This window comes from Oryzias melastigma, linkage group LG10 (assembly GCF_002922805.2).
Source record: "Oryzias melastigma strain HK-1 linkage group LG10, ASM292280v2, whole genome shotgun sequence".
Classification (NCBI taxonomy): domain Eukaryota; kingdom Metazoa; phylum Chordata; class Actinopteri; order Beloniformes; family Adrianichthyidae; genus Oryzias; species Oryzias melastigma.
Genome location: NC_050521.1, coordinates 26,933,277 through 26,949,578, shown reverse-complemented (window position 1 = coordinate 26,949,578; position 16,302 = coordinate 26,933,277). Strand labels below are relative to the sequence as shown.

At 40.7% G+C, this 16,302-nt stretch overlaps 1 protein-coding gene across 7 annotated transcripts in view; it reads right to left on the bottom strand.

Annotated features, from left to right (window-relative positions):
- The window catches only part of ppargc1b (peroxisome proliferator-activated receptor gamma, coactivator 1 beta), a 144,961-nt gene that overhangs the window by 21,332 nt on the left and 107,327 nt on the right, over positions 1–16,302 (bottom strand). For all 7 annotated transcript variants that reach the window (XM_024260358.2, XM_024260359.2, XM_036213803.1 and 4 more), the window contains one exon: positions 5,166–5,351. In XM_024260358.2, the coding sequence (XP_024116126.1) occupies positions 5,166–5,351 (186 nt within the window). The remainder of the gene's footprint in view (positions 1–5,165; positions 5,352–16,302) is intronic.

The window sequence follows — 16,302 nt, the reverse complement described above, 5'->3', positions numbered from 1 at the left end:
TTCATCCCTCCTAACGGGCTGTTTTTTTTAAGTATTTCTTCACCTGTTTTATGTGATCTAAGCAGATTTTTTTCAGCTGCAGAGAAACGGTTCATCATGTTAGGAAACACATGTGGGTCACATGCAGGTCTGCTCTCTCTGAGCTCAAGAACGATTTAGGAACGGTTCAGAAACAGGAAGGACCTGTTCCACTGGCTTTGGGTTGTCATCAAAGCATAATAGTTGGCTTTGTTAAAGCTGATGAGAAGCTCCACTGATCCAGGATCACAAAGTCTGAATCCCAGACGCCGCGAAAAGCTGCCAAACAGGAAGTTTTTAGCCAAACAGTCGTAGATTTTACCAGTTTTCTGACTCCGCCCTGTTCTATTCATCAATAACTCATCTCTGGTTTATAGAAAGTGACTTTAAACCAGGAGTCTATGAAAAGCCACAGGTGACGCAAAGTAAAAAAAAAAAAAAAAAAAGTTCTCATGAATTTGAAATCAAACAGAAAAAGTTTGAATTTGATATGTTGATGAAATGATTAAAAAGCTCCTAAAAACGTATTTCACTGATTTTAATTATCATTATTAGAGCGGTGAACTTATTATTCCCATTTCCATTAACTTATTATTGCTCCATTATTTAAAAAAAACAAAAGAATGAGAGCATTTTATCACAGAAAACACATTTAGAAAAGGAAGTAGGCCTACTTTTTTTTTCCAGTATTTATATTGATCTTAAAGCGAACAAGGCTCATCATCACCTTTATAAAATTCCATATTCTCAACAGTTAAGTATGAAACTGTGAGTCTGTTCATGCGTTGATGTGACTTTCTGCACGATTAAAACGATCAAAGAGGTTTTCTGGCGGTTCAGCTCACACAGATGAAGACTTTCAGCTCGAGTTTCAGAATTCGTCAGCGGTTTTTCTTCAGAACCAGCTCAGGTTCACGTCTCCAATCTCAGGTTGCTCGCTTTTACTTCTTTTTTAAACGAATCCAGATGGAGGCAAAAGTGTTGGATCATCGTGGAGCAAAAGGGGACGAACAACAGCTAGTACTTAGAAAGTCTTTGTCTTTAGGGGGCGCCACCATCATCTGGGCACATGAGTCACACATTTGGCTTTTGATTTAGGTCAAATCGTCTGCATTAATCTGCACTCAGGACCTCAAAGTCTTAGATTCTGCCCCCTTGTGGTTCTGTAGCAAAGATGAACCATAAACATTCTCAGTTTTCTGTTATTTCATTTCCAACAAATCAATAATGAAAGTTTAAAATGTGACTCTTTTATTGTGTTTTTAAATTTTTATTAGTCATTTAAAAAAACAATAAAAAATATGATATAATTTAAGTCTCCCCGCTCCCTTTGAATCAGTCACAATCTATTTCAGAATCTTTCTCTTTTGCTGAAAAATGCTTGAAGTCATTGATGATTATTTGATTTATTTGATACTCGTCTCCTTCCTAACTCACTTGTTTCTCCTGTTACTATGGGATGTATTCATCAAGACTGAATCACAATGACCTCTGATTGGACTAAATTTTGGTTGGTTATTAAAAATTGACAGACGGTATTGATCGATTAGGCTGGTTCTGCCTCTCTGGGCTGGTTTCGTGAGGCGCTGACAGCTTGGATCAGCAGCTGGGAGTTTTAAAATGGTGGAATTTGCAGTGAATATTATTCTTCTTCCATTTGAATCCCACATGTGCTCTTTTTTCACATGGGGGCTGAAGACTGCGGAGGAGCTGTCATCTCGCTGAGAGCGGAGTCTGCTGAGGCGGTGATAGTGCGGCTGGTCGACAGGAAGCCACAAACTTTTATTCATCCGTCTCCCTTTTATCCTCCAGCTTTAACTGTCACTTTGAATGTGTTCGGATGCATCTAAAACGCTGAGACGATCTATAAGATGCAGTTGTTGATGGTTCAACGCCTCAGCCAGAAGATGACGGTCCTCGTCCCTTTAGCTCCTTCCTCTGATCAAGAGTCGCTTTTCTACAGAAATTTTAAATCACCAACATGGGAAAAAACAACTTTTATTGTGAAAATATCCCCTGATTTTTAGAAGTCATGCATCAACCAGCTGTAAAGTGAAAGAGTCAGTCTGAAAAATGAACTCCAGTGACCTGACGTGATCAAACACTCCGACCTGGAATCAAGAAATCAACAGAGGTCGACTCGTGTTTGGGCCAATTTATGAATTAAGATCAGAGAAAAACAAAAATATCAAACTAATTTGGAAGCAGGCACGTCTCCAAATTGGAACCGATAGAACCGTTTTAGAGGAAGAAGATTCTCAAAAAACACCAATTTGAATTCTGATCGTCAGAGATGTGTTCTCGTTTCTCTCCTGTTCATTAATGAGACTTTAGAGGGAAGTTCTAAACTTCACGAGAGGAAAAATGCTCTAAGGAAATCCTCAATCTCAGTTGGACAAAAACTCCATCTGGGTCCTGTCTTCGTCTAGAAACTCAAGTTTTTTAAAATTCTGAGAAGAACCGGTTACAGAACACTTCCTGGTAGAGTCCAGCATGCTCTGGGAACGGGTTACTGCCGTAACTACAAACCAAACTCTGCTCTGGTTGTCCCTTGGTTTGGGGCCCTGAACTCCATATTCCCAGAATCCCTCCCACTGAACACCCCGAGGGACTGAACGGTTTCTCCAGATCCACAAAAGGACTGGACGGTTGAACTCCCGTGAACCCTCAGGGACTCTGTGTGAGTCCAGGATCTGATCTGCTGAAGGAAGATCTTTTTCTCTGGGTTCTTCCTCTTATAATATCAATTCATGTTGTTTTTTTAACCTCACATTCGTCTTCATGTAACCGTTCACAGATATTACCTAATCATATTGATTAGCACAGATGATTAAAGGATTCCCTGCACAAGAATTTAATTAGTTTCTAATTTAATTCGCTAATTTCAATTTAGCAGGAAGATGGAGAGAAAAAAGCAGAATGTTTGATAAATGGTTTACAAATAACTATTTTTAGAGTTTTGATAGTAATAATGCCGCTTTATAAGAACTAACCTTTGCAATTTGATATTTTCCCCTCCGGTCTCCAAGGGTAAATGAAGTCTTTCTATGCAAAAGGGATCGATAGCTTCCAACGGAGGATTAAATTCCGATGCGCTTCTGTAAATAATTGCCACCCTGACGGGCAGCAGAGGCAGAGACGCATCCGTCTCTCCATCCGTCTATTCTTAACTCCTGTTTCCAACCGGATACAGCCCAACAGTCTGCGCCGCTGTGGGGGCCCGATCAATAGAATATTGGTTCAGATGGAATACGGTGAAAGAATGAATGTAGAAAAGACAGAGGGTCAAATATTTCTCTGTTTTTGTCAGCGTGCCCATGGGCAAAACATCAGACAAAGCTTTGATTATTACCATCAGGAACCTCAAAGTCACTTTGGACAAAAGTTATGTCAGCTCACCTTTTAACATGCAACATGGAGCTAAAAACATGTCTCCACTCATACTATAGTTCCAGTATTTTCCCTTTTGTGATGACCAGGGTAGTTTTTGTGGTTGCTATAGCAACTCGTTTTGCAGAGGGCAGCGTCAGTGACTGTTGTAACAAAATTCTAGCCCAGAGATGGACAAACTACGGCCCGGCGGCCCTTAAACTAATTAAGTCTGGCCCGCCACACTGGAAAAAATGAAACTGATGATCCTTATTGTTTTATTTTCCCTGTAATTCTGGTGTCTACCCATAGATGGCGCACTTTAAATACACTGACCTTTATTTGGGTGCAAAAAGTCCTTCTACATTTGTGTGATGTTGGAAGTTTTAGTTGTTTTTCCAACAATGCATGTTTTTTTTGAGTAAGATGGTCGTTTTTCTAATCATTTCAACAGCGCATGAACACAGCATTTCTCTAAGTTTGCACTTTTCCCTGATGGACATCAACCCATTGGGGCAATTGGAACAAAATTTAGAACAAAAGTTACCATTTTGAAATAAAAGTTCCAAAATGTTCGGTTCAAATTAAATGAAAGCAGGTTTTCATCCAGATTCTTTGTTTTTTCTTTCTCTAACGATGTGGATCACCAAAACACTCCATTGATCCACTCCTGGTACGATCCTTCTGTCAAATGTTATAACCCTTTTATGGCCAACGAGTAGAAAAGTTTGCCCATCTCTGTTCTAGATGTACAAAACAATGGAAACATCAGAGATGCTTCACAATTACGCTGCCCAGAAGAACCCTTATGGGCTAAGTATAAAAGGGGACCCAACAGAGAACCAAGTGGAACACCTAAAACTGATTCTGACACTGCAATAGAGTCAATAACACAGAGCCTTGATCAGACCAAATGACAAAGCAGTTTTAGTGAGGAGTCACTCTACACCTGCTGTTCTGCACACAGTTTACCAAAACAGGATGATGAAAAATAGAACTCTCACTTTACCTCCAACATACAAACATTAGCTTTCAGAATAAACAACACTTCCTGTTAACGTGCAAATTTCTTTCAACACCAAAAACTCTCACTTATCATTATCAAAAACCTTCCCATCATGCTTTGTTTTATTTATTTATCTTCTTGTCATTTTAATTGACCTCAATTTTGGCGTTCTGGTGATCTGAAAAGCTCTCAGATCATCAGTTCCTCAGAATCAATGTTCAAAAGTGATGCAGAAAGTAAAAAGACCCTTGTTTCAGGAAAAAAAGTCTCAGTGACAAGAAATTTGTTCTTAAAATAATGTTTCTTGGCAATACATTTTTTTACCCCAATTGAGGATTTATTTAATTATTTTTTTAAAGAAAATATTAATTTTTTTTAACTTATTTCTATGTTTTTGCAGTGCAGATTACTGCATCCTGCAGCCTTTCTGCTGTTTCTGAGCTCATTTTGAGAAACGCTGGTTCCGTCAGCCTTGGGGGTCTCCGTTGGCCCCCGTGGAGGAATGGGGGACTCATTAACAGGAATGATCGTACCAGCTGAGATCTCCGAGCCGTCCTGGACGTCCTCGTTTCAGCTCTGGGATCAGGTGAAACCAACTCAACTGGTTTGAGCATCTGGTCAGGAAATGTGTCCCAGAGGGAGACCCGGGAATCACATCCCTGAAGATTTGGGGAGACTTTGTGTCCCTTTGGAATAGCTGTCAAAGTGATTGGAGGACATCCTTCTCTCCTTCTGCAGACCCAAAGTTCATGGACAAAAGCTGGACTCTCACCTCGAAGAGCTCGTCTGCTGTGCTGTACCGGATGGATGCTGGGGACATGTCTGCTGGCTGGTCGTTGCACCACTGCAGCTCGCTGAGGCAGTTGACGCTGTCGAAGTCGCTAGTGTCCAGCTGGGAGAGGTCGATGTCCGAGAAGTCCGTGTCCAAGCGGTCTGAACACACCTCCTCCTCCCCATACTGAAGGCGGAAACGGAGAGGGAAAGTTCAGCTCGGGTAAACATCCACATGAAAGACCAGTTTCCAGATGTTTGCTTAGAAAAACACGAAGAAACTTTCACATGGCAAACAAATAAGCGACTTCGGCCGACTTGAATCAAAAAGCTGAGGTGCTACTTGCAGCTGCATGAACCTCCAGAGAGATCGGAGAGCTCTGCAGTTCAATGAGAAAAGAACAAATCTGAAGGACAAACCACCACAGTTATTCTAAAGTCATCATCTAGTAGAAACATGGGGAATACCCCCGAGAGGTCGAGTGTTGTCCTTGGACGTGTGCAGTCACAGTAGAACATGTTAGATCCTTCATACAGTACATAATGACGCGCTCACGGTGAGTCATCGACTCATCTCTCCACACGTCCTCATTAGATACAGTTTAGACCCTGAAACCAATTCAAGCATCTGTCATGTCCAGATCAGGAAACAGGTGACAGACACAATGCTGTTACCTCCATGCAGGTGTCCTGCTAACGTCTACACGCTTCAGAACGAGACAGTCCAATGAGTTCTGTTTCCTTGGCTAAGATGATGTTATGATAACCATGTTTGCTCAGTTCAACCTGATGATGATGTTCCTGTTTTGATTAAAAAAGTTAAATCTTCTGCAGTACATTTTTGTTTGAGTTCACTGGAGAGTAATCCTACGTTGCTCCTTTGGGCTGGACCTGACCGGGGCCCATGGGAAGAGCCCCGGCTACCAGGCGCCTACGAGCCCTAACCCCAGGCCTGGCTCCAGGGTGGGGCCCCCGGTGATGAAAATGCTGGCGGCCTAACAGGATCTTTGATGTGAGGGCTCATGAAGGGGGTTCCAAACCGCTCTTTGTCTGGCTCGTCACCCAGGACCTGTCTGCCATGGGAGACCCCAGCAGGGGCAGAAGCCCCAGACAGAATAACTCCTGAGATCACTCGAGCACTCAAACCCCTCCGTCACGTAAAGGTGGCGGTCCAAGAAGGGGTGGTTCTAAGAAGGACAAAATCCTATAGACTTCCATTGAGATATATATCGTTATTACGCAGTCATTTTATTACTCAGAATAACCATTCTTGCTCTGATGCATTCTGTTTTACATCTTTCTATTCTTGATTTTGTTTAAGATATTTTTTTCTTTATTCCAAGGTATTCAAGTTGTAACCAATTAGATGCCTCAGTAAAGGCATGTGGTGTCCGCTGGCCCGGCCTAGAAAACATTTGATTGACAGATTCTCTCGAGCTCGGTTTCAGTGGACTTCGAACAAACCAGAACAAGCTCACTCATGATTGGTGACAGTAGTTCCTCTAAAAACTGAGACCGACTCGGACTAATCGCTGTCCACAGGTTGCAATATGGCAGTAGACGTATCAGGAAGTGATGGGAAAGGCTCTGGGTTTGATTTCACGAGGGCCGGAGGTAAGGCCTTTCCAACACTTTAATATGTCCAGTAATATATATACTGTCAATGATTGGGAGTAAGACCTTGGCTGCAGATCTGTTTGTTTGCAACAGCAACAACTTTCTAATCATTATTGATACAAATCTTCATGGTGGACGCGAGGTTGTTTTCACATCAATTTATGATTTGTTTCTAGTCCCTGGTGTAAAATAAACCAGACATGATAAGAATTACATTCCATATCATAAACTAATGAGGCATGTTTACCACATTTTACAGAGAAAATCTAACTGTGAAACCAAAGTGATGCCTGTTTAGCATCTTTTGGGTCTTCCTTAAGAGTGCTAATATCTTTAAATTTGGTAACACTTTCCAAAAACCTCATCAGAAACATTTCAACCACATAAAATCCAGCGAGGAAACCCTTTAGCAACTCAAATTAAATCAAATGACCATCTAACTTCCGAGACTAAAGCTTTAAGACTCATCCCTGTCCTGACCCCCCCCACCAACCCCATTCCAAACATCAAATCTCTAACCACCACATAATTACAGCCAAGATTGACTAAATGTGTTTAATGCGCCATGTAACATCAACAGCATTCCTTACAAACCCAAAACGGCGACTTATTTCTATAAACGCTTCCTCTGAAAAGACATGAAGGAGACGCTCTCTACGATCATCCCTGTCAACCAACACCTGTCACTCAGGACGCCTTAAACCTCTTAAGATCGCATGCAAACCTGCAGCAAAGCTGCAGAGCTCCAGCAGCCGTCATGTGTTCTGCACACAGACAGGAACTGTAGACCACATCCCCATGCAGACAAGAGAGCGTGAACAGGAAAGACGTTACGTGACTCCGTGCAGGAGAACCCGCTCTGGTCTCCAGGGGGCCACGATAAACCAGGAGGTTCTGATGCAGGAGCTTCAGAGGAAGGAGGAGAGGTGTTTAAGCGTGATCTACTTCCTGTTTGCACGTGAACTCCGAGGATTTGGAAAATCAGTTCTCCGTGGTTGATGCAGGAATTAGGCTTTGATCCTAAACAGGATCAACCAGTTTTCCAACTTCATTCAGAGTTACTCCTTCACTCACACAGTAAACGGATGTTCTCTTCTCTTTGATGACGGAACGATCAGATCTGACCCACATGTAAACATCGAAGGGAGAAAAGATTTCTAACATGAAGAAACCAAAACAGATGCAACTTCTTTAACTCTTCAAGCACCGAATCAGATCCACTTTGTCAGGTTAAACCTTAAAGCCTACAGATCTGAACGCGTGAAGATGTTTCCAGGTGTTAGCATGCTAGCTCCGATCGGTTCCAAACTCAGTTCAGTCAAACGGATGAACTGCAAAAACAGAGAATCTTTCCAAGTATCTTATCTTTTTATATCTTATTATATCTGAGTTAAGAAAAAACAAACTAACTTTTCAAAAATCAATCAAATTAGGGAGATCAAAAACATAAAAGCCTCCGACAAATAAATACTTGAGAAAATATATCGAGAATTCTGTGAAATTCAACGACTGATTTTAAGACGATAAATCTCAAATATCTCGTTGAGTCTTTGGATCTTGTAAACATCTGCATTTTTTTAATAAAAAACACTATTTTTACTTTGTTTTGTTTCAAGAAACAGATTTGCCTCATTTAGGGCAAACTGAAAAGTTTTATTTGACTAAAACAGGAAGGAGGAACCAAAGTTTGAAAGAAAAAATACAATTAAATAATTTCAGACAAATGTATCTTGAAATGTGTAATTCTAATCTTGCTTTAATTATAATTATGGTAGAAATTTAGGATAGTTGGACTGTTGTAGCTATTAAAATATGACATATTTAGGGGGAAAGAATATCAATACTTTAAAGACATAAATCTCTTTTTGAGTCATTTGAGTCATTGAGGATTTTTACACCTAAAGCTTTGTAATAACAAATAAAACAGTCCTTTTACTGTGGATTTCTTCTGTATTTCCTTTTTGTTTTGCTCTATATTGACTGAAAAATAAACGTATTTATTAACTTTTAAGCTTTTTTAATTCTTTTAATTCCTTTATTTGGAGTATTTCATTAATTGAATGACATCTCAATGTGGTCTGCCATGATGAAAGAAGAATTTCAGTTCATTGAACAGACAATAAAGTCTATCTGTACTAAAAATAAAATAAATTGTTTATATTTTGTTTTGCTCTCTTTTCTTTTTTTGAGGGCAGACTTAAATAAGCTGAACTTCTACCAGCTCTCTTTCAAACGTGTGTCTGTATTTTGGTTATTATTATCCACTATATGTGCCACATTGCATAACTGAGAACATTTATGAAAGATCAAATCTAAAAATCTCCCGTCGTCTTCTTAACCAAAGGAAACTCTTCAGCGTGCTCCTCCTCTTCCTCATCTTCATCACATATGGCTGAACATAGAATCCCCAACAGTAAACGGAGTTCAGGCTCCGCTCAGTCACGGCTCAAAAGCACTTTCACAAAAGCAATTAAGCCCCCCCACACATTCATGATCAATTAACAACACACCAGGATTATTAATTATCTCGACTTCAACAAAGCAGTTGATGATAATCCGTCTTTTCGCTCGTGTTTACAGCCTCATTATAAGGTTTTTTTCATCTGTGGAGCTGAAATCGATTTGTAAAATGTTGTTTACCTTTTCAAACTGATTTAGGAACCAATCTGGTTTTTTTAGAGCGCAGAGCTGATCAGTAACACAGCTGTTGTCCACGACACAAACGCCTAACCTGAATTCTGATTGGACGTTCAGCTGCGTTTTGTTCTGGGATCAAAAATCCCACTGATGGCGCTTTGTTCAGATTTGATGGAGGAAAAGAAAAGGACAGGAAGCGGGAGAAGTGAAAAATGGGGATGGAGGGAGGAAAAGAGGGATGTAGGTCAAAATGGAGGGAAAAGCGGAGCAGGGAGGATGGAGGGAGCAGCAATCGTGACTTGATGGTTGACGAGGAAGAGAGATGAGAAGATGCCCTCTGCGAGACCCTCCCACTGCTCCTCATCCCTCCGGCTGCTGATGCAGGTGTACGTTCACCTTGCTGCGGTGCATCCATGCTAGTTAGCATGCAGCTCGCACACAGCGCTCTGACTCATCCTTCTTTTACTGTTCTGCTCATCACTCCTTTCTTTTCTTCCCTTTTCCTTCATGCACACCCGTCATTTACATGCAACCCTTCATTTCTGCCTCTCCTCCGTACAAACTGGTGATTGATTTCCTCGCCCACACCTTCCATCATCTCCTCTGTCTTTTACAGCCAGCCTGATCCTGAAGCTCTCATGCAAATGTAGGACCAGGAAGGAGCAGCGTGTCATGTGACGTTCACATACCACAGCTGCAGCCCTCTGCCGTATATGACAGCGTTCTGCAGAGCTCTGTTCTCAGTCTCACATACGAGACCGCGGCGCGCTGACACGCATGCAAATATCCCATAAAACAGGCCTCGCCAAACCACGGCAGCAACGCCACACGTGACGCACATCTCAACTTCCTCACTGCTGCAGAGGGAGGCGAGATGTGGCCAGAAAGTGAGGCGGGGACTTGTTTACAACGCCGCGCGACTCGGAGTCGTGATGAAGCCTCTGGGAGCTTCACAACGTGACTCACAGGTGCCAAAAGAGGAAAAGGCCAGCTGAGCTGTTCTCCTTTCTTCCTACAGTTGGTCTGATGCCACTTTTAAACAATGAAAAATCCAATTCACATGTTAATTTAAACATGTGTTCACAACCATTCTCTTTAAAACAAAATCTGACGACAGCGCCATGAGAAATACACATATGATGTAAGAATTTATCAGAAATGAGCTGCAGATGTCATAAAAACATGAATCTGCTGCATATTAAACAAAACTGTGTCACACTTTGAAGATGGTGCCTTCTGATTGGCTTCATGAATATGAATCTTTGATGTAGGCGGGTTACATTTAGAAGCGATTAAAGACCCACTCAGGTGAAAATCGTCTTTGTTGTGTTAACATGTTGTTGTTTGTTGCATTTTCCTCATAATAGAGGACCTAGATAAAATAATTTACGATTAAAACTGAGTTTCTGAGTATTTCTTAATTCAAATCGCGTTTGATCAGAAAACCAGATGCTAGAAAACACTCAGTCTAAAATGGGCGGGGCCAAAGTCCCCTGGAGCTCCTGCTGTAGTGAATTGCAGTTCTGGCTCAAAACTGTACGACTGGATTGATCCAGTATCGTTTGTCGTTCTAGCTTGAGGCTCTCAGCCATGGGAGGGTCGCTCTTGGTCAATAGTCCCGCCCACAACCCAGAATTGTGTTTTTAATTAGATCATCCGCTGGGCATAAAATACGTCTTAAACTCCATTTGATTTTGTCAAAAAAATTCATAATTAAAAGATCACTGGATTTGATTACACAAAGAAAAAAAGTATGGTGGGAGTGGGACTTTAAAGGATCACCAAACAGGGAAGTTGGAGGCTGACTCCGCCCACAGCCGAAATTTGAAGATCCAGTCAGAGGGGTGGGGCTTGGGGAACAGGACTGTTATCATTACTGGAGCTGCAGATCATGACGTCAGACTTACATGGTTTGACCAATCAAGAAATTCAACTGTAATACCCCGATTCAACCTGTAGGGGGCAGCACACAGACAGTTTTTGACTATATATTTAAGCATTAAGCAAGTTTTTTTTTAATTTATCAAAAAATGTGGCAATGACCAAAAGAGCACTTTTACATTAATGGATGTTGACAGCCAAAAAATACAAGTTGATTTAGGGTTGTTACCCTTTAAGTATTACGGTTCACTAAATCAATAATCTGGGGCATTAAGCATGTTATAGAATATCAAAGATCATTTTAGGACGCAGCTTATTTTCAAGTTATAGTCTTTTTATTTCAATGTGTTCATTTTTCTGCAGAAACATACCCACATTTGGGACTGCTAAAATCAGATCCCGGACAAGCCCCCATCTGTACTACACTCTACTTATCAGTGTTGTGAAAAAATAAAGCTACTGAAGATCACTTATTTTTAGTATTAATCAACTAACCAACTTTAAGAGTACTTTTTAGGTCAACATTTGTAACACAAAGTGATTCAAAGTGAAATAAAATATAAAAAAAATTGAATATAAAACCAAAAGTGAAGAATATATATATATATGATTTAAACTATTATTCAATAAAATCATTACAAAGAAAGGAAACATTGAAGATAATGTAAATAAAGATCCTAATCTTTAGATTGTAAATATGAAAAACTACAAAATATTCAAAACAACTAGAAAATTCATCAACAAGGGAAACTGTAGTACAGTACAGTCTGAGTTGACTGTACGTCTGACAGGAAGATCGGACATCAAGACCGTTCTATTTATACCAGCGCTGCACGTGGGAAAGCTGTCTTGACTAAAAGGAAGTGGTGGGAGTGGCCTGTGTGCTCTAAGGGTTTGCTCAGGCATGTGGAAGCACTAAACTGCATCCTTCCACTCATTCTTCAAAACACACAGAAGGGAGATTCTTTGGAGAGCTTCTTCTGGTCTCACTTCCCACACTGGCAGAGCGGCGGTCGCACCAATGTGGGAAGTGTTTGGTCCGAACGGCTGAGAGTGCTTAACGCATCCGCTCATTAAACGGTGACATCACAGAAACGCGGCTCTCTTCTTCTGCTGTCCTGAACATCAGGAGCATCTTGAGGGGAAAAACATGTAAACAAAACAAAGAGATTCTTCAAAAGAAATCACACTGTCTTCTACAAAGAGAGCAACTCAACCTATTAAGTCTTAGAGAATTCTGTTGGATTTCATTTTTCAGCTGCAGCGGTCCAGTCCTTCACTGTTTTCCAACCACTTAACAATAATTCATGCAGTTTGCCTGACAATCTATGCAGGCTGGTGCAAATAAAACCCCCCAGTGTGTCACAGCTCTGATGATAATGTGACACATTATTGATCCACAAACAGAAATCAAAGCTCTGGCCGCCGCGGCCGTCCTGGCAGCTCCACAGCGAGCCTTTTCTAAGTTATGTAAGGTCAGTCACAAGCTCAGTCATGTGCCTGTGAGTCCTCGCCAGCGTCCTGGACGAGCCAAACTTCCCTTTAGGCTCACTCTCTCTGTCGCACGCACACGAACAGTTAAATCACCATACAAGGCCAAGCTCTCCACGCTGTGTGGACCAGATCCCAGGAGAACCGCGGAACGAAGCAGAGCTGTGCGGTTGGTCAGGACGAGATGCTTGAGAGGAGCTTCTCCTGCTGGAGTCAGATCTTTGAAAAGCTAAAACCAAGACAGACGGTTTGAGATGATCGAATATCAAAAGCTGAACAAAATTTGTGTAGCCCCGGATTGTAGCGGTAAAACCGACGATGTTTCTGTTTTTGCTTGTTTGAACTTTATTTCATATTTCAGACCAAATAAATTGCTGTTTAATACGAGATATTAAACATTACTTTTGATAATGTTAGTGTGAATGCGGTCGGTAAAGATGATAGTGCTGATAGCTGAAGAGGCTGAAATTCATAGCTCAAAACGCTGAAGCTGATAGATGAAAATGCTGAAGTTGATAGCTGAAAACGCTGAAGCTAATAGTAAGCCGACATATTAGCTTAAGGTCAAATTAGCCTAAAAAACTGGTAAAATGTCTAATTTAGCCTTAAAAGTTTGCATGAAGCTGAAATAATTGCTACATTTAAAAATAGTGTAAAAAACTGAAACAAAGTCTAAATTAGCCGAAACAGCTAGCATGTAGCTGAAATATGAGCTATATTTCAAATTTGCCTAAAAAACAGAAAAATAAAATTGCCAAATGCTTTACAACATTCACACAATTATGGAAGATCTACCAATATCCAGCTGGGAGGCTTTCCTGGACATTCAAAAACAGATATATCAATGCTGAGATGGTCATGTGACTCTTCAAGGATGTAATCCTCATCTAAGACCATCGAAGCTCAGAGAGTATCCCGTCTGAACGGGATGAAGCTCCAACACTCCACGGCTAAGCAGGAGCAACTCGTTCTAATAAACTGTGAAAGAACAGCCTCCATGTTCTAAATGACACATTTTAATGTACTCGATTCAATAATTAGCACTTGAGGATTTGAAAAACCTAAACCATCAAACCGCACCGCACTGAAAGCACTAAAGGAGATGGCTTGAAGGAGGAACATGTGAAGGTTAAGTGACATACTGCAGACCGTATAGCTGAGAAATGGTTATGAGAGGAGCCGGATGGAGCCTTGTAATCAGTTTGCAGCCTCGCACACGGACATGACATGGAAAATATATGGCAGGCCGCCAAGCCGGGGACTCCGGTGAGTGTCGCATTCCCTAAACTCACACTTTCTTGTAGGTCACTTTGACAGGAAGCCGTTGATGAACGACTCCTCAGACACCATGGATGTTCAGACGACATCAACCGCTAAGGAACAGAACTGAAACCAGTTTAAACAGAGGAAAGGTTCTGTCGGACTGAAATTATTGTAATGAACCATTTCTGGCACATTATTAATAAAGCTGGTGTAAAGTTTTGTTGTTACTCCCTCAAAAAAAGCCGCATGTTCAAACAACGCTTCATTGTTTCCCATGAGTCTCAGTAATTTGTTGACAGGTAATGAGACCGGAAAGCTCCACAATCTGAACTTCAAAAACTCAATTTTCTTCTTTGCAGCCAATATGGAGAGGATGTGCTTAATTAAAGCCAGCAAAAGGGATCTATTCACCCCCCCACACACCCCCAGTTTAATAAGTAGCACAAAAAGGCAATTATATGCCGTTTGATTATTTAGGTGCAGAGTCAGACATTAAAAAGTTGCAGATGGAAAATAAAGGAGGATGCAGATCAATGGGAAGCATTATCTCACGCTTTGTAATCTATTCTTAGACTGGAGGTTTGACGAAGCATCAAAATATATATTTTCTTCTTTTTCCATAAGCCAAACTTTAACTCAAGATGCATCATGGGAACAGTGTCAGCAGATATTTGCATGAAATGATATGAAAAGTCTTATAGATATGCACTTGACACAAAAACGTAGATGCATTTCTTTGTTATAGCAATAATCCGTTATCTGTTCTACTTGTCATTTTATTGGTTCCTTCGTGGGGAATTTGTGGGATTAGCAAGAGCATTAAATTAGCATTTCCCCGTCCAATAGGAGCGGGCCTTTGGGACCTCACAGCATCCGGCTGGACTTTTGCCTTTTCTTGTTTCAAATGGTATTTAACCATTGGAGGCCAATGAGACGTATACATATTTGTATAAAATCACAACCATGCAGTAAGTCAGTCCCCAAAGTTTTTCTAATGAGGGCCGCATAACTGTTTTCTTCTAACAGAAAAGTGTGACAATCACAGCCTAAACATAAAGATATAAGTCTTTCCAGAAAGCCACACAAAGTCAAATTTAAATAATTCATTTCTGTAATCTTCTCAGAAAAAAATAAAACTAAAACATTTTTAAAACTAGATATATAGCATTACCTGTGATAATGCTAGTGTGAAAGCTGAAAGCTGGATGTGGCCGGTGAAGATGCTAGTGCTGATAGCTGAAGATGCTGAAATTCATAGCTAAAAACACTGAAGTTGACAGCTGAAAACGCTGAAGCTGAAAATGTTGAAGGTGATAGCTAGCAAATTATTAGCAAAATGTCAAATTAGCTGTATGAAGCTGAAATATTAACAAAACTCCTAATTAGCCTAAAAAACTGGCAAAATGTCTGATTTAGCCAAAACAGCTTGCTTGAGGCTAAAATATTAGCTAAACCCCAAAATTGCCAAGAAATCCTTTTTAACTACCAAAACAGTCAAAAAAGCTAGCATAAAATCGGCCGGATTGAGAAAAAATATATTATATACAAATATATGTGCCAGTGACAGTGTTTGGGGGACTCGGCCGAATGCGGGTGAGGGCCGGATCCGGCCCGCGGGCCATAGTTTAGGGAACCCTGCAGTAGTTATACATTACGTTTCCTATATAAAATCATATTTATTTATAGAGAAGTTTCTGCTAAGCTGTATCTCACTGTTTACTGACAAATCCAATGTGGTGTCGCTTTACGTATCTTGGACAATGCTAACAGAGTAGCTTAGCATCTCTAGCAATGTAACTCATTGCTTGTGGCTATGTTAGCTAATATCTGGGGAGATTGGGTCAAGTTATGTCTAAAAACATTTTCATCGAGTGGTAAAACAAATGTTGGATTGTGGTTTTTTTTTGGATGGTTCTCAGACCCACCAGGACTTGTTCCTGATCCTTATAAAAACAGATTTGACTGACTATGAACCCTGAACTTCAGACTTTAGTGTGACGTGTTTTTATAGTGAAATCTAAACAATTAAAGTTAAATTCTTAGTAGAGGTTGTGTGTTGATCATAAGATGTTTTTGATTTCCAGTCATTTCTACTCTGAAACTTAAGTTGATGAACTAAGATGTCCAGCAGCTGCTTTGGAGAAACGGCCGCCTGCTGAGTCGTTTTGTCGTGATCGAGATCACTTAAAGGCCATCTGTCAGACGCTCAACAGAACCAGCCAAAGGTTTACAGATCTTTGGAGGTCTTA